The 22,242-nt window shown below is 41.8% G+C and overlaps 2 protein-coding genes across 4 annotated transcripts; one reads left to right on the forward strand and one right to left on the reverse strand.

Moving 5' to 3' along the window:
• Nucleotides 1-92: 92 nt before the first annotated feature.
• On the reverse strand, nt 93-7,798 carry wtap (WT1 associated protein). Of its 3 annotated transcripts, XM_079525395.1 has the most exons (8): nt 7,563-7,798; nt 6,893-6,930; nt 6,728-6,783; nt 6,572-6,630; nt 6,304-6,431; nt 4,185-4,363; nt 1,647-1,801; nt 93-1,350 (listed from the first exon to the last, which is right to left on the reverse strand). In XM_079525395.1, exons 2-8 carry the CDS (start codon nt 6,920-6,922, stop codon nt 704-706), a joined length of 1,254 nt encoding a protein of 417 aa, XP_079381521.1. In that variant the 5' UTR covers nt 6,923-6,930; nt 7,563-7,798; the 3' UTR covers nt 93-703. The 3 variants fall into 3 exon arrangements, with proteins under 3 accessions (XP_079381521.1, XP_079381522.1, XP_079381523.1); XM_079525397.1 differs by lacking the exons at nt 93-1,350; nt 1,647-1,801 and having other exon boundaries at nt 2,518-4,363; XM_079525396.1 differs by lacking the exons at nt 4,185-4,363; nt 6,304-6,431; nt 6,572-6,630; ... (1 more) ...; nt 6,893-6,930; nt 7,563-7,798 and adding an exon at nt 3,413-4,181.
• Nucleotides 7,799-8,995: 1,197 nt separating this feature from the next.
• sod2 (superoxide dismutase 2, mitochondrial) lies at nt 8,996-15,470 on the forward strand. Its single transcript, XM_079525433.1, has 5 exons — nt 8,996-9,152; nt 11,265-11,470; nt 11,584-11,700; nt 14,298-14,477; nt 14,611-15,470. Exons 1-5 carry the CDS (start codon nt 9,124-9,126, stop codon nt 14,754-14,756), a joined length of 678 nt encoding a protein of 225 aa, XP_079381559.1. The 5' UTR covers nt 8,996-9,123; the 3' UTR covers nt 14,757-15,470.
• The last annotated feature ends 6,772 nt before the right edge of the window (nt 15,471-22,242 follow it).

The raw sequence follows: 22,242 nt of genomic DNA on the forward strand, positions 1-22,242 counted from the left end.
TGTCAAATCCTACACTTCAGCTAAACCTTTGCTCTTAATCGGTCATCAGCAATTTTTCTCTACACGAGGCAAAATAAAGGGGTTCCTCACCATAATATTAAAAGTTGTTTATTGATATTTGGTCAGTACATGAAAAGGATTGAAGTCAGAACAATACGAACAAGGAACATTGTATATAAACTACACACAAGTCAAACAGAATTCTTTGTCAGGGGTGGGGAAATGAAAATATGGATTAAAAAAAAACATGGGCCAACAACTAAAAAATATACCTCCCTTATCTTTGAAAAGGTATTGTGATTCAGTCAGCTGTGATTTAGTGACATTTATTGACAATGAGTTACAACACCAGATGCCTGATGATTTCAGTGTCGAAAACAGCACGGAACCAGTTGTGTTCAAATTACCATGTGTGTTCGGATAACCAAGCAAGAGCCAAAGGAAAATAAACTACTTTAAATCATACACCCACTCATTTCAAATCTATCAACAATATACCATTCACATTAATATCTCTGTTTAGCAACACAACGTGGCAGAGGCATCACAATATCCAAGGGAGAAGGAAGAAAAGAAAGGTTCTGGACAGCAGTTCTGTTCCAGACTACGCACAGCAGTTCCGTTACAGATAATGCATTTGTAATTTGTGTTGTATTAAAAAAAAGAGAGAGAGAGAAAAGGACAGTACGTGTTACAAAGTACATTACAAAACAGCCCTGTCGCTCATGTTGGAGTCCAGGCCATTTAGAGTGTGCCGCGACCCTGCAGTTCTGGTGGCCTTGGTCACTGGGCCCTGGGTCTTGTCCTCATGGGGGTCAGTGTTGGAGTCTGTGTCGTTTGAGTGCTGAGTCAGGGATGTTTCGCTGCCTGTGGGAGAGTCCACGCTCTCGTACCCTGCGCTCAGCTGGGTCCCGAACCCCCCAGCTCCTCCTGCAATCACTGCACGTGTCTGACTCCCCGCTGCCTCTTCCGAGTGGTTCGAGAGTTTGGTCTCAGCCTCCCCGGGACTGGAGACCACTGGGGACATGGGAAAGTCTTCTTCGGTGCTGCTGACCTCTCGGTACAGGCTGGGGGTAGTGGTCTCACTTCTCTGGGATGAGTTCCCGTTGCTTGGTCCGTTAGAGAGCCTCCCGAAGTCTTTGCCCATTGGCTCGGAGGGTGTGGTGGCCTCCTCCATCTGAACAGATGGCTCAGTGGAAGGGGAAGTCCTGCTGGGGCCTGCAACGGCAGAGGCCCCTGGGTCTTGGTTGAGCTGCTGACGGGTGTCCTTCAGCTGCTGCTGCAGGACGAGGATGGTGGTCTGCATGCCCTCAACCTCCTCATCCAGCTGAATGATGAAGTCATTCAACTCTAGGGAAGGAGCAGATTTATAGACGGATATCAATATTCCAGGAGAGAAGAGGATGGCGGAAGATCAAAAAAATGAACATGCCATGATGTGTTGGTGAGAAAAGCAAGTAAAAGAAATCAGCATGTTGAAGCTTAATTTATACTTAATTATAAAACACTTTGGCTCAAGGAAAATAGATTTTAAACTGAGAAACATGCCATGTTGTGTAGCGTTTCACAAATGAAAATCTGTTACTGTGGAGAGCGACTCTTGCAAGTATAGATCAGACAAGACAGAGGCAAGCAATGTTTCTCACCGTCCTGGCTACTCTTGAGCTCCTCGCTGTACTTCTTCTGTAGGGCCAACTCAGCCTCCAGCTGGGCAATGCGTCCCTGGGAAAGCTGCCTGCCCAACTCCTGGTTTTCCTGAATCAGCATTCGACATTTGGCCATCAGTTTCTTCCCCGTTTGGCTGTAAGGGAAATAATTCTAACATCACACAGTGAACCAGGAGACAATCACATCTATAGGGACACTACTTCTCTCTACCAAAATGCCTGACCTACTTTCCCGTTTGCCAAAAGCCAAAAAGAACTTTTTGACCCACTAATGTATAATTTACTCTGTGGTAAGAGAAGTCAGTCCCATTTGGGATTTCATTCAACCCAAAACTTGAATGCATTGCTACAGTAAATAAACAGGAGTCACATTCCAAGCAATATATTAAATTTGACAAGGCTTGCATCTATTGCATTGAGTTTAAAATACTAATTGTTCCATGTCCTTTCCTAGAAAAATCGTAATTAATATTTTCACAATTGTAAATCTAGCCAGTAGCCACATTAAAAGTCTAGGAACTTTACTAGGACCCAACCTAGAATGATCACACTGGTCTGTTACGTGTACAGTAAACCTTAATTCACTACATGGTGTATGAAAGAACAAAATACATTCCAAACAGAGCATTTCCTAGCAATTTAGCACCCACAAAATTCTACCTAGCTGTAGCTAGAAACATTGCATGTTAAAGATGAAAGCAGAATAAACATTAAACACCAAATAGAAGCAGTAGCTATGTTACCAACTAGACCCCCATCTTATAATTATCCAGTAAGCATCCAATTACTATGCTCTGCAAAACCTAGCACATTGGATTGGTCTTTGATCAGGACAAATATTCAACAGATAAAATTTGGAACGTTTCGAAGCTTTATCTCAAAGTTGAGTAAAATTGCCACAGCTCAGCATGTCAATTATACTTAGGACTGCCAAGCAGTTTTTACAATCACAACACAATTTCCGGACAAGCTGTGAAACAAGGGGATTATTAAGTTCTAAATTATTTCAAATCATTAACACCCCGCCATCTAAATCAGTCTGTAAAAAATGGTTTTGCTCAGAGGAAATTATACAATAGCAAATTGCTTGCACATTGACCAGGTGGTGAACCGTAGAAAAGCAGAAGTGATTAACTTCAAGAGTTGCTTCAAGTTGCCATTGCTTCAAGAGTTCATTGAAGCAATACCTGTAAACTAATGCCAGATTACCAACAACTAAAGGTGTATAACAGAGTAATTTTTTTCCTAATGTTTACAAGTGACTGAGGACTGATTCTCACATGACTGATATTTTGGACAAAATGTCAGTCATGAAATCTGATTCTTTGCTATGTGACAAACATCTGATGTTTGTTGTCAAAATAAGGAGAATCTGACTTCACCTATTTTGTTCCGTTAATACGTAATAGTCAAAGAGGTGATTAGAAAAACAAATCGCCGAGGGAGGGGTTTCGATGTAAACCACACAAAACAGATCACAGAATACACTCATTAAATGGTAACATTATCCGTTTTAAGACATTTGCATTCACAATGTGAAGAATAACCCTCAATGCACCAACGGCAGTGTGTGTCACTAAAACAATGTTAAGCCTTTCATTGTTCACATTTCTTGTTTTACAAGGTGAAAATAGCCTTTGCAGCAATTATACTACCGTTCACACACTGCAGTGAGTGCCGAGGGGACTTCAGAGTAACAATAAAATGAAAGCAGTCACAAAGTAAAACATGTAAATACACTCTACCCGGCCGTGGACCCATGCTCAAACACAGGTGATCGGATCGGACCCTCATGCCTGAAAGTCCCTTCTGGACGGAGGGTCTGGCTCCGCCCCTACCGGCTCCTCCCACAGTCTTATGTCATTTCTAGTGGCTCCTCCCCCAAAGTCTTAAAACGCTTATCCTAGACACTTTCCCATGTTATTGCAATGTACTCTAGAACTGTCCAAAAAGTCTTTATGAATCTCAGGCAGACTAGCACATATGCATGTGGTGTTTTCCACTGTTAAATGTCTTATGCAATTGCATAATGAGAATAGTCTTTACTGCTGATTAGGCTAGGGACGCTCTCTGCTTGGGCAGTTTACCCAAGTCTGACTCGATCTCCACCATAACCCCCCTATTTATTTATGTCAACTGTCTGGTTTGGGCTTAGGGGGCAGGGCTGGGCATATCCATGTCGGAAGTGAGTGACCACCTCTTCAGGAACCATCCCGACTCCTTCAGGCCCTCCGATGGCAAAGACGCACAAGGGGAGAGAGCTGAAACACAAGTATCACCTGACCATACTGTCTTTTCAGTTATGATTATGTGATATGTAGCTGGCACAGTGCAAGAGTACAAAAACAAATGGCAGTTTGCTGCAGTGTTTGTCTTTCTGTAAAGTCTGTGTCTCGTGGTGAGTACAGCACTTCTCAGCCTTCCCCCCCACCATTAGTCCTGCATGCCTGCAGTGAGAGTGGGGGGCGTGGGGAAGTCTTGACTTTTTGAGGGGGAGGTTATTTTGATTGTTTTTACCTATCAGGTGTAAATTTCCAGGCACTCAATTCATTTTGGGCCTGCTCCAGTTTGTCTTTAGTCTGTTCCAGTTCAGCCTTCATTTTGAGGAAAAACAAGTTGATGGCCGGGTCCACCATGGATGTTCGCAGTTGGGCGGCACTGGGTTGCTGCACTTGCTTGAGGTACTGGATCTGGGTCTGCAGGATAACAGAGAAACGTGTCAGACCATGGTACAGATGTACGCCCGCTAAATGGCTAACTGTTACATATTATTTCATGCATGCATTCATCCATGAATTGTAGCTCAAGACAGCAATGTACCCAGAGCAAGTTGGTTAGTGCAGGACATTTAAGTTCTTTACACACTGGGAGCATGACAAATAGCCGATCGGAATATGTGTGAATACTGAACATCATCAAAATATAATTTGATGATGCCTTATTTATGTTGATGACTTTGGTTTATGCTTTTAAGGTGAAACATAATCACCACAAATGGAGTCAATGTGCTCATGACACACAGGGCAAACAGTTTAAATAAATGTTGATTAATCACACAAAATAAACACTACTGGTGTGTAGAACCTTTAGAATCCAACTTCTGCTTGTTCAAATTGGTTTTTGCAGACTTTCATTTCAGAATAGATGCAGGTGTCTTATGCAATGCATCTCTTAAATGTTCCATCAAGAGCAATAACCTCCTAAAAGGGGTCATCCCTATGTTCCCCAGGTTCTATGTTCCCCACTTACCTTAGGGTTTAGGGTTAGCGTTAGGTTTCTGGTTTAAGGACTTCAGTGTTTTGTACTATACAATTGTATACACGTACAGAACAAAGAATGTTTGTTTTTGTCATCTTTGTTGAAGAGTATGAGCAATTATGTTTTAGTTTATTTTATGCCAGTGTTAATTTTTAGTTGGCTAAGACTAGATAGTTTAAGTAGCCTAGGCAGGCCTGAAGTTCAATGGATTGTTAAAAAGCTTAAATCAGAATGTGCTACTAAAAGTAACACTAAGACTAAGTTGCTAAAATACTTTGTCTTACTAGAATTACTAAAATTACTAGGTTAGGTTTCTGGTTTAGGTTTATTCTAAGTGGGGAACAAAGAACCTTTTTTGCATGGTGGGGAACATAGAACCTGGGGAAGATAGGTACGCTCCCCCTCCTGACCTCCACCTTTGGTAACTCAAAACAAAATTAACTCTGCAATAATGATGAGACTTTATTGCTAGCAATCAATTTCCTTTTACCCCATAAGCATTTTTGCTTTACTTTTATTTTTTAAGTAAATGGCCCACTTTGAGTTTACAAAGAAACTCACCTTTGTAAATTTCAGCCACCATGTTGACCTCTAATATTTCCACTGAACTCATTTGATTACATTTACATACAAGTGAATGGATGCAGGCACAGGCTCACACCCCCTTTTTGAAATTAGCTCCTCGCCACTCGCCCTACACACTTCCACTCGGTTTGAGCATAGATATATAAATAATAGAGACGGTACCGGAATCCCCCTCCCATCCACTTGCATTGCGTCTCGGTTATTTATATATCTATGCTCAAACCGAGTGGAAGTGTGTAGGGCGAGTGGCGAGGAGCTAGTTTCAAAAAGGGCCACAGTCTCATATTCTTCCAGACACGGTAGTACTCTGCTTTCATTCATGCTATTCTTGTGCACGCCCCCCCCCCCAGCAGTCATTTCCTCTGACCTTAACTGACTGACAGAATGCCATTTGCTGGCATTAAGTCCCTGAATGATCCACTGAACTGTCAATCTGATAAAAGCAACCCTCCACCTTTAGACTGCCGTTTATGGCACAGATTGACAAGAGGGTGTGAAGTAATGTCTCAAATAGGCTAAACTGTGAATGGTCTTAAGTTATAGCCGTAAACCTGTAACTGATCAAGAATCAAGTATGACGAGATGACACACGTTTACAGAGCATGACTGTTTACAGTATGCACTACAATGGCACTATGGACATGGCTGTGCTTTTGAAAGGGCAAACAACATTCCAGATGCCGTTTATGTACATAAAATGCTCAAGTATCCCCTTATTGAAAGGTAGATCACGGTTCATTTCCCCCCAAATGCTCTTGAAAGGAGGAATTACATAAGTTCAAGGAGCACATACCGTGCACTCTTGCATTTCCTGCTCCTTGGTGGCCAGTCGCATGACGAGGATGTTCTCTCTGCGTGCAGACTCCTGTTGCTGCTGTTTCAGCTTCTCTTCAGACTCTTTCAGACCCGTCACATCATTTGCTAAGGTGGAGAGAATAAATTCATATAGACAAAATAAAAATCACAAGATAGGAAAGTATTGTGACAGTGTGCAGTCATGGACGAGATTGAAATGGAGTGCTAAGTGTATTAAGAATATATGAAGAAACTATTACACTTACAACTAAGGTCTGCGTATTTTGCCTCCAAGACCTGGACATAAGCTTCGTGTTGTTTCCACCTATGGGGAAGAAAGCATTTCTAAACATCAGTTGCTCTGTAGTTAACACACACACACACAGACACACACACACCACACACACGGGATGTTTACCTACCTGACACACAACTCTTCCCTGGTCATGGTCTTCATGTCAGATTCACTAAGGCGAACCTGTATGAAAGAGCAAGTTAACAAAATGGTCAGATAAACAGACATAGCCCATCGTGTTTACATTACATACAACATTAGGAATCTACAGTATGATGAGATCAATACTGACCTTCTTTGGAAGAGGCTCCTCGTTAGTCATTCTCAACTCTGAAAAAGAGAACCAAAAGAAAAGTATACGTTAATTCCAACGGTCTTTCAAATAATACCAAATACAGACAGCAGCATCTTGTTGTCTGCAAGGTGAAAGCGTGGGATAATCTTCTAGGCCAGGGCAAAGGAGGGAATAAAAAATCGTCTTGGCAAGATAATCACATGCTTCCGGTGTTGATGTTGCTGGGTTAAGTAATAACGGGTAATTACAGCAGCCAGATTGTCTATATCTACTGTCTAGATACAGTGTGGATAAATGTTGCCCTGCATAGCCGCTGTGGCAGTCAGTGTTTAGCGGCTGCGGTGCACGCATGTCGGTGATTAAAACAAAGCCTCGTCCGCCCTGCCACCTGGCTGAAGGTCTGTCAAAACACTTTATTTAGAAGCGGGGTCGGTCACCCAAATACACGCTGGCGCACTACCATAATGGTTAACGGGTTTTAAATAAAACGCAAGGCAGCATGCAACTTTCTTGGCCCCCGTTCGCTGCTCCTTGTTATCACAAAATGGCGGTGAAGGAAAAGACTCCCTCCCTTGTGCTGGCGTTCCTTTTCCTGAAAGTATATCGGGGTCTTCGTCTCCGCTCGCGCATTAAAAATCCTAGCGTAATCAACACACGGATCACTTACCAGAGCCGTTTCCTTCGGTATCTGGAACGTCTTCTCGGCTTCGGTGACCAAAGCTGCGGCGCACGGAATCGATACAATCCGCAGTTTGGAAAGAGGACTCACTAAACGCTGTCTTGCGTCGGTGTAGTCGCCATCATCCTAGCGCGTAGAGAAAACAGATATGGCAGCTGAGCAGCCAGCTCTTCTCTGCGTCGTTGTGCCGCTGCTGCTTTGCTTTGCGGCACACGAGCATGTGTTGCCCGATATTGTGAGAGAAATAAGCACCTGGTATTTTCAAATCATCTTGATTCTTGAAATAAAAATGTGGAATATTTGGAAGATATTTTTTGAAACATTCTAACAACACAAATCTCCCTCCCTGGCACAAAACATTTTCAGATGGGGGCTAGGAAGAGATACATATTAATTTGGAGTCCATGACCAGTCCAGAACCATGACTACACTTTAATAGAAAGTTTAGAAACAAGTTTCAATTATTCCTCAAAGTAGCAGTTTTTGTATTAACTTGTGCTATCGTTGAAATTATAAATGTACCCACATTCTACATTCAGTGAAATCAAAATCAATTCAATCAATCAATCAATCAATCAATCAATCAATCAATCAATCAAATGAATCAATCAAACTACAGAAACAAATCTCTTATAATAAGTGGACATGGCAACACTGCACACGAGCTGACATACTTATAGGGGGCGGGACAAAAGACTAACAACATCATGTTATTGGTCGGTTTAGTCCTTCATATATACTCTAAGGTTTAGTCACTAAGCTAACACTAAATGTTAGTGTTAGCTTATACTCTAAGGCCTTGAACCCGACTTGTACTTCGTCGTACGAGGGCGTCGCGCACCGAAAATAGCCGGTCTACAAGCTCAAATAATACTTTCAGAATGTATTAGGAAAAACGTATTGTTCATTAAAACAATGCTATTTTCACATTTATTTATAGCCAAGATCAGTCTGATTGATTGATTGATTGATTGATTGATTTAAATTGTATTAACAGTTTGTAGAATGGGACTGTCAGTTCAAAAGTATAGAATGAAACCAGAAAAATCACTATTGTTTACACCAGGGTCCTCCATTTTCAATTCATTAGATTAGAACATTTACATACATACAAATATACACAGCAATACAGAAATCATCATAATATACCTGTACAGTTAAAAAAAACAGGGGAAAAAGTAGGGGATAGTCTGATGAGGCCAAGCGGTACCACCAACCTGATGGAATGAGTGGGAAACTATGTAAATTAAAAAGTAGGGTGAAACAATGCATCAGAAACTGTGTCTCGATAATCACACTGAAAATCGTTTAGCAATGCAATGTTATGTCATGTGTACAAACTGTCACCGTGTGACGGGTGGACTGTTACAAGTAAACGGTGATGTTGTGGAGTTGTGCCGCCCCCCTCGCGTGGTGTTACATGGTACAGCCCTACACTGTCACGTTGAAATGCAATTTCAAGGGCAGTCCCAGCTCAGCTGTGTTTGTATGAGCGTGCTGTGCTGCTACACTACATTTGAGACGAGCTGTGTTCCTTGGGTCATACAATATGCTTTGCAGAGTTGGTCAAGTACGCAGGTAAAACAAACATGAACAGCGATGTAACTATATTCTGTAGAAAGTGTCTAGTTAATTCAAGGTACAGTCATAATGTTAGCCAGAGATAGCATGATGTCCATGAACTTGAGACGAAGGCATGTTTATTGAAACCTGGAGATGCTATCATAGCCTAGCAGGGCTAAATTAGCTTGTGGCGTTTAAACAGTCGTACGGTACACCGTACAAGTATGTTTCCACTCCAGCTTACTTGGTTATGACATGAGTGATTAAGCATTTTGTAATGACACCCGCGTGGCATGGAGAGGGGCTAGGCAGTCACTTGAGGACACCTGCTCCCATCGTATCTTGTATAACTGTTACTATACAGTGATGCAAGTTTGCAACAGTGACATTTCAGTGGTTTCACCGTTTCAGAGGTAGTTATCCGTGAGAAATGAAACACGTTTATCAAGCTGTGTGGGCTAATACATTAACATTGAAGTCAAAGAGACTCAGACCACCACATCAAGTGTTAAAGTTGCTTGCCCCCTAGCCCTGAAACATGTATGAGCATCATGTGAACCATGGCTACTTGCCCCCAAAGGGGCAGGCCTACGGCTACACAGGACTCTTAACCCTGATTAGATTGTGACTTTTGGGGTACGTTACACCACTTTTGGTGTAACACCATACAATGGCCAGTCACAGCTTTTAGAGTTGCATGGTATAATAAACATTCTCTATTTATAGTCTAGTAGGTTTTATGTTAGAAATGTTTAGTATGGATCCCCAGCATGTAGAAACTGCCGGATGCTAACTTGCATATGTTGAGCAATTTTCATAATTGGCATATGTGGCAAAATATTCAAAATTTCATCATGCTTTATGTAGCATGTGACATGTCAAACTAGGGGGTTTGCATGATGCTGAATCCATTCCAAGCATGGCTGTTTTAAGCCCAATGAGTTTTTTTTGCAAAACTAATGCTTGGAATGGATTCAGCATCATGAAAAACCCCTAGTTTGACACATCACATGCTAGATAAAGCATGATGACATTTTGAATATTTTGCCTTTAATAGGTTGTTAATGGTATGGTCACATATTATGCCAATTATGAAAATTGCTCAACATATGCAAGTTAGCATCCAGCAGTTTCTACATGCTGGGGACCCATACTCAACAGTTCTAACATAAAACGTTGGTGTACTCAACATGTCCGGGTTCACTTTTTGGCTACTAGGCTAATTCTATTTTTGGTTAACGAAACTCATCGTTCTTCAGAATTATAGAACTGCAAATCATAGACTGTGCATTCACTGTATCACGATATGTAAGATATCTCTGAAACGGCATATCGTGGAGACATTGTATCGTCTCGATGATATTTAGTTTGAAAGCGCTTGTTGGAAATCACTCAACGGTCCTCACCTGTCGGTCAAGCTACACCAGGCGATTTTGCGCGCGTGCGTATGCCTTTACTGCGCGCGTGTACAGTGCGTTTGGATAGGACCAATATATGTCAATGATACCAGCTACACCAGACGCACGGATACCGCGGGCCATCCTACACGACTACGCGTGCTCTAAAAATAGGATCGGTTCTCATTTTTTTACGTGCGTATGCCCCCTTGCGCGCGTATCTATATATCCTCCCGGAAGGTCCCGCACGAATCCGCCGCGCGCCACAGATCTGGTGTAGCCGGGGCATTTTGTGCGCGCAGTGCGCTTACGTCAAACGCACACATGCCCGGTGTAGCTTGGCCGTGAGTACCACATGTTTAGAAATTGCGCATAATGCAGGAGGCAGCACTTGTTTCATTATTGAAAATGAGTCATTCCAAAGTAACACAAAAAAATCACCTGCATGGTGATGGAATTTATTTACAGAAAGTAGCTCATAAGTCATAACATGTTGACGGTGGACAAAAACTTGACGGATACAAAGAGGATAACCCAAGCTTTCCATACAGCTGCAATATTGGGCAGTTTAATGTAGTTTAATACAATCCCATAAGACTTTTCAGTTTCAATAAATGGGCTGTCGTGTTGCAACTTAAATGTCAGATACTAGCATTATAGCGTCTTAAGTTACAAGTTGTGGCTATAGTAGTGTACTAGTGTTATAATTCCACACTTGTCTTTGTTTCAGGTGCACAGCCAGCCTGTGTCAAACATTAAACCAGGTTACTGCATCAAGGCAGAAGCACACGCTACCTGACCTGACCTATGACTATGGTGCCTTGGAACCCCACATCTGTGCTGAAATAATGCAGATCCATCACAGCAAGCACCATGCCACTTATGTCAACAACCTCAACGTCACAGAGGAGAAGTACCAGGAAGCACTTGTGAAGGGTACAAACTAAGGGCTCAAATTATGTTTTAAATCAAATGTTAACGGGGTGGAGGTGCTTGTGTTCTTGTGCTAATACCCAATTACCCATTGATGTGTTTGGTTCCTACTCCAGGTGATGTAACGGCACAGGTTGCCCTGCAGGCCGCTCTGAAGTTCAATGGCGGCGGCCACATCAACCACACCATCTTCTGGACAAACCTCTCACCAAATGGTGGAGGGGAGCCACAGGGTGAGGTTGCACGCACCATCTTTTAGTCGTTTCCATGAAAAGGGAGATTGAAAATGGTGCAAAAAATACAGGATAGAAATGGGTAAACTTGCATGCATGTATACAGATGGAATGTAGTAGTAGGTATGTACATGCTGTTTAGAACTTGTGCATATGCAGGTGTGTACATAAATGTGCCACCATGAGGTAATAAGATTAGCTCATTCATTGAATTTACAATTTAGATCACTTGCCATCTGTAGGCTGAGATCTCTGATAATCTGTTCATTAACTGGCTGAGCATTACTTGCCCCTGAAATGTCATTTTGACATGAATTGACTAATAATATTTGTTCTTTAAAGTTTACACATTCCCTTTACACATTCCCATTGCAAGACATTTCAAAATTCTGTTTGGAAAAGGTTTCTGTTTTCGGCATGGTTTCGGGTTTGAAGCAGTGTTTGTATTTATATCAGTCCCGTCATGGGAGAAGGAAAAAAAAAATTGTACACGTGATGTGGAAGTCTTTTGCGAGGAGACAAAAACCTGTAGAGACTAGACTACACTTGATGTGCTCTCGGAGCACTCCTCCAAAAAGCAAATTACCAATTGGGGCATAACCATTTCTGGGTCAAGCTGGTGTGTGTGTGTGTGTGTGTGTGTGTGTGTGTGTGTGTGTGTGTGTGTGTGTGTGTGTGTGTGTGTGTGTGTGTGTGTGTGTGTGTGTGTGTGTGTGTGTGTGTGTGTGTGTGTGTGTGTGTGTGTGTGTGTGTGTGTGTGTGTGGGGGTGGGGGTGGGGGTGGGGGTGTGTGTGTGGGGGTGTGTGTGGGCTCTATGCAGCCAACACTTCTGCGTTCAGTTTGGGCCGCCGGAACGCTTCCGGTTGGCAGCTACTCATTCACTGTGACCGTACGGTCGTGTAGGATTAAAGTTCAGTACTTTAAACCACACTATTTCATTTGATAATGTGTCATAGTTTGTATTATTTGTGTTGCAACAGAGTTGTTACCGGTGTTATAAGTGACTTTGGTCTTGTTTTTCAGTAAAGTTGCTTGATAATATTGACAGTAGTTGCAGGTTTTGGTTTTTTTGGGCTTGTTTCTAAAGTGTAGTTGCTTATTTAGGATTGTTTCCTAATGTTGTTTAAACCTGTGATTCTGTTCAAACATTGTCATGAAGGACCCCCATGTATTTGTGCACACGGACCCCCATCTGAAATGTTTTGGGCCAGGTTTTTATTTGTAAAACTATTTTGGAAAATATCTGATCTACAAGCTCACAACGACGCACTGTGAGCTTGGCAGCTTGCTATTCTCAAGTAGCTGCCGCGATGTATAGTCTTAGTAATAAATATTAAGTATATAGTTTACTTATTGGGACATTACACTGCTCTTGATTGGTGACTTTAAAAAAGTTATGGAAGCATTTGCCTATTACAAGACATGCAATGCAAACCATTCAAACGTTAAGGTCTTTCTTTGTGCTGTAGGCTCCAAACGGTTATCTCTGCCCTGCAGGATGGGAACGTGTTATCTCAACAAACTCTTCACATCAGTATACATACTGTAGAAATAATACCACACTTCTTTGTAGCATCCTTGTAAAATCGAATGGCTAAAAAAAGCTTAAGGGACATTTCACTGCTGGAAGAAACTGCAGTCACTCAATGTTAGTTAGTTAGTATTTGTAGTAGGTGGGCGGCTGTGGCTCAGGAGGTAGAGCAGGTCGTCCAATGATCCCTGGGTTGGAGGTTCGAATCCTGGCTTCTCCTGTCCACATGTCGAAGTGTCCTTGGGCAAGACACTGAACCCTACATTGCCTCCAATGAGTCGGTCGGCGTGAGCTTGCCACCATTGGTGTGTGAATGTGAGAAGTGAGGACGCTGGCGTCGACTGTTCGCCGCTTTACCTCCCAATGTATGAATGAATGAACCATTGTAAAGTGCTTTGAGCACTTGGAAAAGCGCTATAAAAATGCAATTCCTTAGTTAACAGTAGCATAATTTGGAATTTTCACCCTATGGCTAGACAAATAATGTAGTCTGTGTTTGACTAGGGTTTGACTAGATTGCTGAATTCCTACAATGCCCATAATGCTTTGGTGCACTGCTCCTCCTTGTGAAGAGGGGGAGGCTTGTCTTGCACTGCATCCAGACAGTGGAGTCACGAAGTTGCCATTAAGCCGTGAGCGGCAGGAGTCTCTTCTGGGTTTTTAAGACACCTGGTGGATGGAAATGAAGCTCCACCCACACGGCAACTTGCAGAATCGGCCAGAAAACCGGAAACTCTTTCCCAACGCTGCACATTGCCACAGGCTTTTGGCATCCTCGTGACTCCAGTCCACAGTCTGGAAGCACCCTTACAACATGTAGTCCAGGAAATAAGTGAGACCTGTGACATCACAGACACTTAGAAATACTAAAATATCTAAAAACACATACAGTATTACACACACACATCAAAACTCCAGGAAAGTGTTTCTTGTGTCCTAAACATTAAAATAAGATCTGGTTTCAAAAGGGGTGAAGTGGCCCTATAATCTTCTAAAGTATTTCTTTTTTTAATGTCAACTGATCAGCTCAATAGTTGTATGTATTGCTTTCGTTGGCATTGTGCAGGGGAGCTGATGGCAGCCATTCAGAGGGACTTTGGCTCCTTCCAGAAGATGAAGGAGAGGATGTCTGCTGCTACAGTGGCAGTACAGGGCTCAGGCTGGGGCTGGCTGGGCTACGAAAAGGAGAGTGGCAGGCTCCGCATCGCTGCTTGTCCTAACCAGGACCCTCTCCAGGGAACCACAGGTCAGTTTCTAATAGCAATGCCACAGTAAATGTGGCAGGCCATTGTTCTGCATCAATTTCCCTTCACTTATGGGTCATGTTATACAGAGTTTTCAGTGGTCTGTTATATGGATTTCTTCGTTCTGATCCACAGCTCTTATTCCCCTCCTTGGTATTGATGTATGGGAGCATGCTTACTATCTGCAGTACAAGAACGTCCGGCCTGACTATGTCAAAGCTATCTGGAACGTCATCAACTGGGAGAACGTTACTGAGCGTCTCCAGAATGCCAAAAAGTGAACTGTAAATCCTTTAAAATGTCCCCAGCTGACACTTTCTAGGGGTAAGAGCATGTTTGAACTGGGTCTATTATAAGAATTTGTTTAATCCTGAGAGGTGGCCTTTACTGGATCAAGACAATGCAAAGTGTAAAAAAAAACAATATCCACAAATAATTTAGGGGAAATTATACTTTATTGACATTTAGATACTATCTTGTAATTGGTGTGGTTGCCTGTAGAAAGCAGACTATTGTTATTGCACTCCAGCACTTAAATTGTTTAAAAACAGGAAAATCGTGCAATAACTCTATTCTCCCCTCCGATTGGCCAGCGGTTCGGAACTGCGTATGTGACATGCCCAACTCAATATTCCTATAGAGATAGGCAACCACACTCGTAATTCCGCAGGATTGCATCTTTCTAGTTGTCAGTGTTACTGACTCATGGTCTTTCATGTGAAACATAGTAGGATTAAAAAGAGAACGCGCAAATCTGACCCAGTTCCGTCTGCATCCCCTGGACTTTCCTTGAAACGCACAAATATATCTTTCACAGCGAGGCTGGCTTTTCATAATAATGTGGTGACCGTTGTACGGTAGTTGATGTTCACATCCAGAATGCATATTCAATCTGCTGAGCTATGTTTGTCATAATGGTTGGCACTAATATCAGTTTAAGTCACTGAGAATTAGTTTTTGTCTGTATTATAATAAAATATAGGATTTCAATTAAACATTTGTTTGTTTTGGACTTTGGTGTTCACTCTCTTAAAACTTAAGACGGTTGTAAAGGGAAGGCGAGGGAAACCATACGTTATACAGTCAACGTGAAGTTACCAGTGAGGGTCAAGGTTTTTGGCAAAGTATTGTATTATAAGTGGCATATCAAGGAAATAAAGAAATGTGTCACTTAATAGAAACTAAATTGAAAGTCTTATTTATCAGATGGTCTCCAGATGCATGATAACCTATGTAGAACACTTCATGTCTAAACACTGGATAACTGTAAGGAATTAACTTTATTTCAATCTAATGCAAATGCTCTAGTCTCTCCTCATAGATCACTGGAAGTATACCATGTAACCAAAAGGTGGCAGTGTTCTCCAAAGAATTATACTTTGGCTGCACACCAGAACTCTGAGTCAAGTGTATACTCAATGATTAATGACTTAAAAATCAGCAGAATGTTTATGGCATGGGATCATACAGTAATAAAATCCCCTGTTGCCATGTACAGTATTGTCTCACTTAGTGGTCTCAGTTTGACTACATTAGTTTGTATAACCGCTTCCAAAGAAATACTTTACATTTGCATTATATTAATGGATATGGTGCATATCTTTAACTATCTTTTTTTTTTTTAGACTTTTTATAAGATTTAGTTTTCTCACTTAACCAGCACAGTACTGTTAAATGTTGCTTTAAATAGTTAGATATATGCCTTGCAGTCAATTGTGCTCATTTATAGAGAAATGTTAACAAGGCCAATGTTCCTCAATTTTCTGCATCAGTAAGCAGACTTTTATTTCATCAGTAGTTTGTCTAACATCTGCACACAAACCATTCATCACAGCTCTTTCTAACTGTTATGTGCTCTCAGATCCTATCAAACTTCTCTCAAATTTAATTTCAGCCATTCGGCTCCCCAGTTAACAATTCTCACCAATCGGATGGCCAATAGGAAGTTTGGATTCCAGAAGTCCCAGTGTCATCTTTTACTTTTCGTCATGAAGTGCAGCCACACTGTCCTGTGCAGTGATCAGACTTCATACTGTGATTTACACCTTACAGTGCGTTTTAACAGCGGGCGAGCATTGGCCGACACATCACCCAATCGCCCGAAAAGATGAATTATTTTTGTCTGGCTGTCGCCCGCTGTTAAAATGTACTGTTACTTTGACTGGAGACTTGGTATCAGTTGATTGCCTCCGTGGTGGGAGTTTTGGTGAATATAAAGTAGTTCCGGTAACTTGGTGGGGGTCTGGGGGCCAAGCATTAAAAATAAATTAATACACAACTAGTCATTTGTATCGTTTACCTTATTCTGTTTCTTCGGGGGAATACTAATACATTATTACAAATATATTAGTAATAACATTTGCAGACAAGCTTTGACAACTTCATTTAGTGACGTTTGATTTTTTTTCTGCCAGCCTTTGAAATCATTTTAACAGAAGTCTCCCCCCTCGGTAGCCTAAATGTGGCGTGTCCTACTTTTCCTCTGTTCAATCTGGGGAGTGCCAAAACGTATTTCCTTCTTCCACAAGTCTTATAAAGAGGAATGAACTCACTCAGGATGCAGTTTATCTAACCTCTGGAAGGAATGAAGGGCAAGATTTCTCAGCCAGAGTTTCACTCTTACCAAATCACTGCCATTGTCTCTTTTTCTTTTTCTGTGTGTGTGTGTGTGTGTGTGGACATGGACATGGACATGTAAGCAAGCATGCATGCATGCATGCATGCATGCAGAAATATTCGGAATTTAGATCTGAGGCCGATTCTAAAAACGCCTCCTAAAATCTAACAAGGTTTTCTGAAAATCTTCAATTTCTTAAAAAATAAATACAAAAATGACGTTGCTATATGAGACAGAGGGTGCAGCCGGCATTTAAGGTAAAACAACGTATAGGTTACACCAGGTCTAAATGGGTTAATACAAGGCCCACTGTTGTTTTCAGTGGGTGCACACAAGAATTCGATGGAATCTCGCGTGTGGCTTTGTCTCATCCATCTTTTCAGTTTTATGGCAAGAGCAGGAAAGTGCAGGCCGATCACATACTGTGATAGTTTTATGTTCCCATGTAAATTATGGCTTGGATACACCACCACACAGTTGTGTTTTCCTTGCATAAAAATGTTAATGTTACTCAGCTTTTCAAAGATAAATGTAGGGTGGCCCGAGGAGAGAAAAACATACCAGCTCTCAAAAATAAACACTTGTATTACTTATTCAGACTTCCTGAAGTGCTGCCATTTCTTTTCAGTCTCTCGTTGACTTTGGGTCCGAACAGTAATTTCCCCTAACATTTTGGTAGTGTATTATTTATGGTTGGGTTGTCTTGATAAAGGTGTTTGTGAGCCACGTAGTCGGAATGGAGGTGCTTCGGATTGCCACTCGAAATAAATCAATGCAGAGGTCATTGGTGTATCTTTGTTTCTTTGAAGGACAAGTTTGGCAGCTCACACAATGATAGACAGACAGAAATATAGTTCTTCAAGAACTATATTTCACAATAAGTCACTCCTTTCGCAATAAGTATCTGTGGTGAAAGTCACAACATCATGACATCAACTTCAGATCAACTGCAACCCAAAAGCTTAACCCTAGTGTAGTAGCTGGCTTAATCAGAACGGGTTTATAATCCCTACAAAAGGGTATCCTGTCTTGCAACCAGTGTAAAATGCATTACGCCCCATGTTCCATACAAGCTGTCACAATCCCACTTGAAGTGGAAAACTATTCGAAATGGAGTGGCAACAAAACGGAGGTAAGACTTTCCAGCTTTGGTTGTTCCTGGCAAAGAGGGGCAATGGAGCTGCATACAAGGCACCCATTTGGTTCTGAGTTTTAAGTGCTCTGAGAAGGAACTCCACAGGGCACTGAAGTGCCAGAAACTAGACGTTTCAGTGGGACTGGACTGGCTAAATGCATGCCCATCCCTGCAGCTATTGTGAGTGGGCAGTTCTGTTTTTCATGGTGACTGAGAGGGCTTGACAGGCAGAGAAGGACCTACAGTACACAGTATGCAGAGAACAGTTACATTTCTTTGATTCTTTTTTAGGCATTGCTTTGCTTTATTTTAGATAAGATACTGTTGACGCACAGGAAGATGAGTGGAGATATGGGGAATGACATGCAGCACTGGTGTCTGACCTGAGTGACCCCTCTGTATTTCTGCATGTGCAATATTTCTTAGTCTACCGTAGTCCGATGCTGGTCCTACACCACATATTACCAATATTTTGTCAACCTGCATTTTCAATCTGAAAAATTGTATTAGAATTTAGTTTCTATTTCAAAACTTAACTAATAAAAAATTACACATCTTTGATAGATACAACATTTTAATGAAGTAAACTTGAATTATGAAAAGAATATGAATTATTCAATGAACAAGCAAATAAGTGAACAACGATAAAATTAACGGAACTTAATTTTATTTAACCACTCAAGAGAAAGGAAAATCTTTTACACACAAAGGAAACAGAATGGGCGATGACATTTTGACCATTGAGTAAGAGCCTGCCTGCTTGTTCAAGCGATAAATTGAATTGAACCATCAGGTCAAAATTCGTGTCATCCTGTGTCTAGGTGAGACATGACCTTTGATACGATCTAAATGTCTCAATAGAAGAGCAGAGAGACAAAATACAAGCACCCCATTTTAAAAGTTATTTGGGAGACAGGTGCATATTTGAGACTATTCTTGATATATTGGTCAAACTGATATATCGGTCAGGCTCTAATGTGCAATGGGTGCACGTGGCTATGATATGAGAGACAGAGAAGTAGACAAAACATGCACACATTCAGAAGAGAATAGAGGGGTAGAGTTGGGAAAAGAGAGGCGGGAGGGTGTGACTACACACTACAGTATATGGCTTCTTTTCAGCAGTTACGCAAGTGGCTAAACTCACGAGTATAACAGCATTTGAAGGACTGTGTGGACATCATTTGGGCAGGAGAGTGATGAGGACTTGCCACATGACTAAGGTCATTTGGGTTTACATGGGATCCATCCAGGCTTGACAAATCCACACAGAGATCAAGGCACTTCAAATATCTGTCTAAATGTCTCCTCTCCCATCACAGCACTATAAATGAAAAGATAGATAACTAGATAGATAGATAGATAGCTAGAGAAAGAGAAATGTGGCAGATGCTCCAGGCCACCATGATCCTTCTGTCTATATATATAAAAAAGGAGAGAGATTTATATTTGTAAAACATCAACTCCGGACAAGTTTATGGATCCGTTTACAAGCTTGTGAATCATGTCCATGGGGCCAGCCTTAAAGCTTTGCAATTTAGATAACCTCATCATTCAAGGTGGCCTAGGATTGATTGATTGTGTGTGTGTGTGTGTGTGTGTGTGTGTACGTACAAGTGCATGTCCAGTTTGTCCACATATCTGAACAAGTCAGCGCGGCTGTGTTTCCTCTCTTTTTTCTCTCTTCTCTCTCCCTCCCTCTCTCTCTCTCGCTTTGCCTGTTTCTTGGCCTTTAAATCTGGAGTGGCCTTCCCCAATGCTGTATTATTCATTTTGGCAATTAAGCCTGCTGGATCTTCAGAGGATAATCCCCTTGGATTTAATCAAGAGGAGAGAGTTCTTCTGGCATATGGTATGGGCCCTCCTCCTCTGGACTCGGAGCTCCTCAGCAGATCCTCTTTGGCCGAGCCCTCAGGATGTCAGAGGGAACTGGAGAGATCCTGGAGGACACTCACAGACAGGATATCTTAAAGGTTCCCATGATGCCATAAGGGTGCTGGCACTCACAGCAGACTGTACTTCCTGTCTGGGAGGGAGCTGTATTCCTGCTGTCATGAGGATCCACGTGCACACCACACACGCAGTGCTTGGTCCGCTTTCAACTGCAACAGGAGTGAAATTAATTCTGCAGAGCGCTACGATTTAAACAGGTTAGGATCCACATTATAAAAATGTTGTTGATGACTGAGTAAATCGAGTTAACCATGCTTCACAACCATGGAATAAAACCCAGAGAATGCGATTTGAAAGCAATGTTACACAAGTCATGCCTGTCTAGTCGTTATTGGCATAACTACATTTATCTGTCTGTCTCTCTTCAACACCTGTACCTGGTATCTGTGCATGTGCGATGAGTCGATGACAACACAGAAGCCTTGGGGTACAGTACACAACCGTATATAGTTTCTTCCATGTCCTTTGTAGTGTATATGGAGAGTACATCTGCTTCTGAGTGATTCTACTGTATGTAAAGCACAGATCTCTGACAGAATATTGGCACTGTGTGTGGGGCCATAATACACATTGCTTGCCTAATAGGATTTAGCAAATGTACAGGGAATATTTGGAAATGATTAATCTGCAACAGGAAGCTCAAGGAATGCAAAGAATGAGAGAGAAGGCAGTGTCTGTGTCCATTTTATTCCCATATAGACCCATGTACAGTAGGCCCTCCCACCTATATGTTGCACTGCCGATCCAACTGATATGGCCATATGAAGATCTCTGTATCCGTCAGTCCTTGTCTGTTTTAGGCCCATCAGTATCTGTCAGTCCTTGTGTCATAAGTCCCATAGCCTTATGCATGTATACGCATGGGACTGGGGATATCATATAGCACAATGGACCTAAACTATCAAATCCATCAAAGTAAAAGTGACAAAGGACCCACATGTCAAAAAGGCTGGTATGGTCCATTACTAAAGACTTTGCATGGTCCGTTAAAAAAGACACAAGCAAAGCAAAATATATCTTTGATATCACTGATGGTATCCATTAAGCTCAGACATTGTGCTGTTTTGGTATCCTGATCAAAGTTACATGTTTGGGAGTGCATGTGAGGTGGAACAAGATATAAAATATATTACCAATTGTACATCTGCCAACACACTGAGCTGCGTCTGCAGTTTTCCCCTCTTAACCTTCACCAATACAGTATGGAAAACTGGCCGTGCTTGCAGCAGCAGACTTTCCTTTTTTTCCGAGGGCAGTGGAGTGAGGCAGAATCTTCTTCAAATTGGAAAACAGACTCCTTGACAGATGTACTTGCAACAAAGATGAGAAAAAAAGAGTGAGGTGAGGTCATGTTAGTAACAAGATGCCTCTTGACTGAACATGGAATAAAACAGGTGTTTGTCCTTAGGATGCACTGATTGTCTAGTTAGTATATCATTTTAGGCATTTGGCCGACAGCCTTATAGAGTGAGTTACATTGAATGAGCACTGACTTGCTCGAGTGAATTGCTAAAGCGCCTGTGATATGAGTTACTGTAACTGTACATGATTATTGATGGACAATCACTGGCTTTTATGGGGATGAAACATTGATAGTTTTTCCGTTAGGGATGGATTCTTGCGTTTCGCATTAGTTCCGCTTCAATTCATTCCACCATAATACATCATTATAACAGTAATGTCCAATTGCATTCTCAGGTGTTATATTTCAGCAACTGCAAAGCGTCACATTATATCCACCATAAAAATAAATGTGCTATCCAATAGTCTCAACAATCTGGATAAATTGTTCTCTGCTGTCTTCGTAATTCAGTCATAATGAGACCCATGATGAGATGAAGTCATTGGACATCCCCTCTGGACAGAAGAGACACTAGGCTATATTTTTCTCAGTGTCCGTCTCAATCCATCTTTCTGGTCTGCTGTATGTCACCCTCGGACTAAACACAGCAGACTGGTGTGCATATGGAACACTGGGAGCGATAACCAGCAGTGGAAAAAGTGACGGGTTCATGGCAGAAGGTATTTTGAAAAGACACGGAGAGAGAGTTGGAGTGAGAAG

Source organism: Electrona antarctica, assembly GCF_951216825.1.
Source record: "Electrona antarctica genome assembly, chromosome: 17".
Taxonomy (NCBI): Eukaryota; Metazoa; Chordata; class Actinopteri; order Myctophiformes; family Myctophidae; genus Electrona; species Electrona antarctica.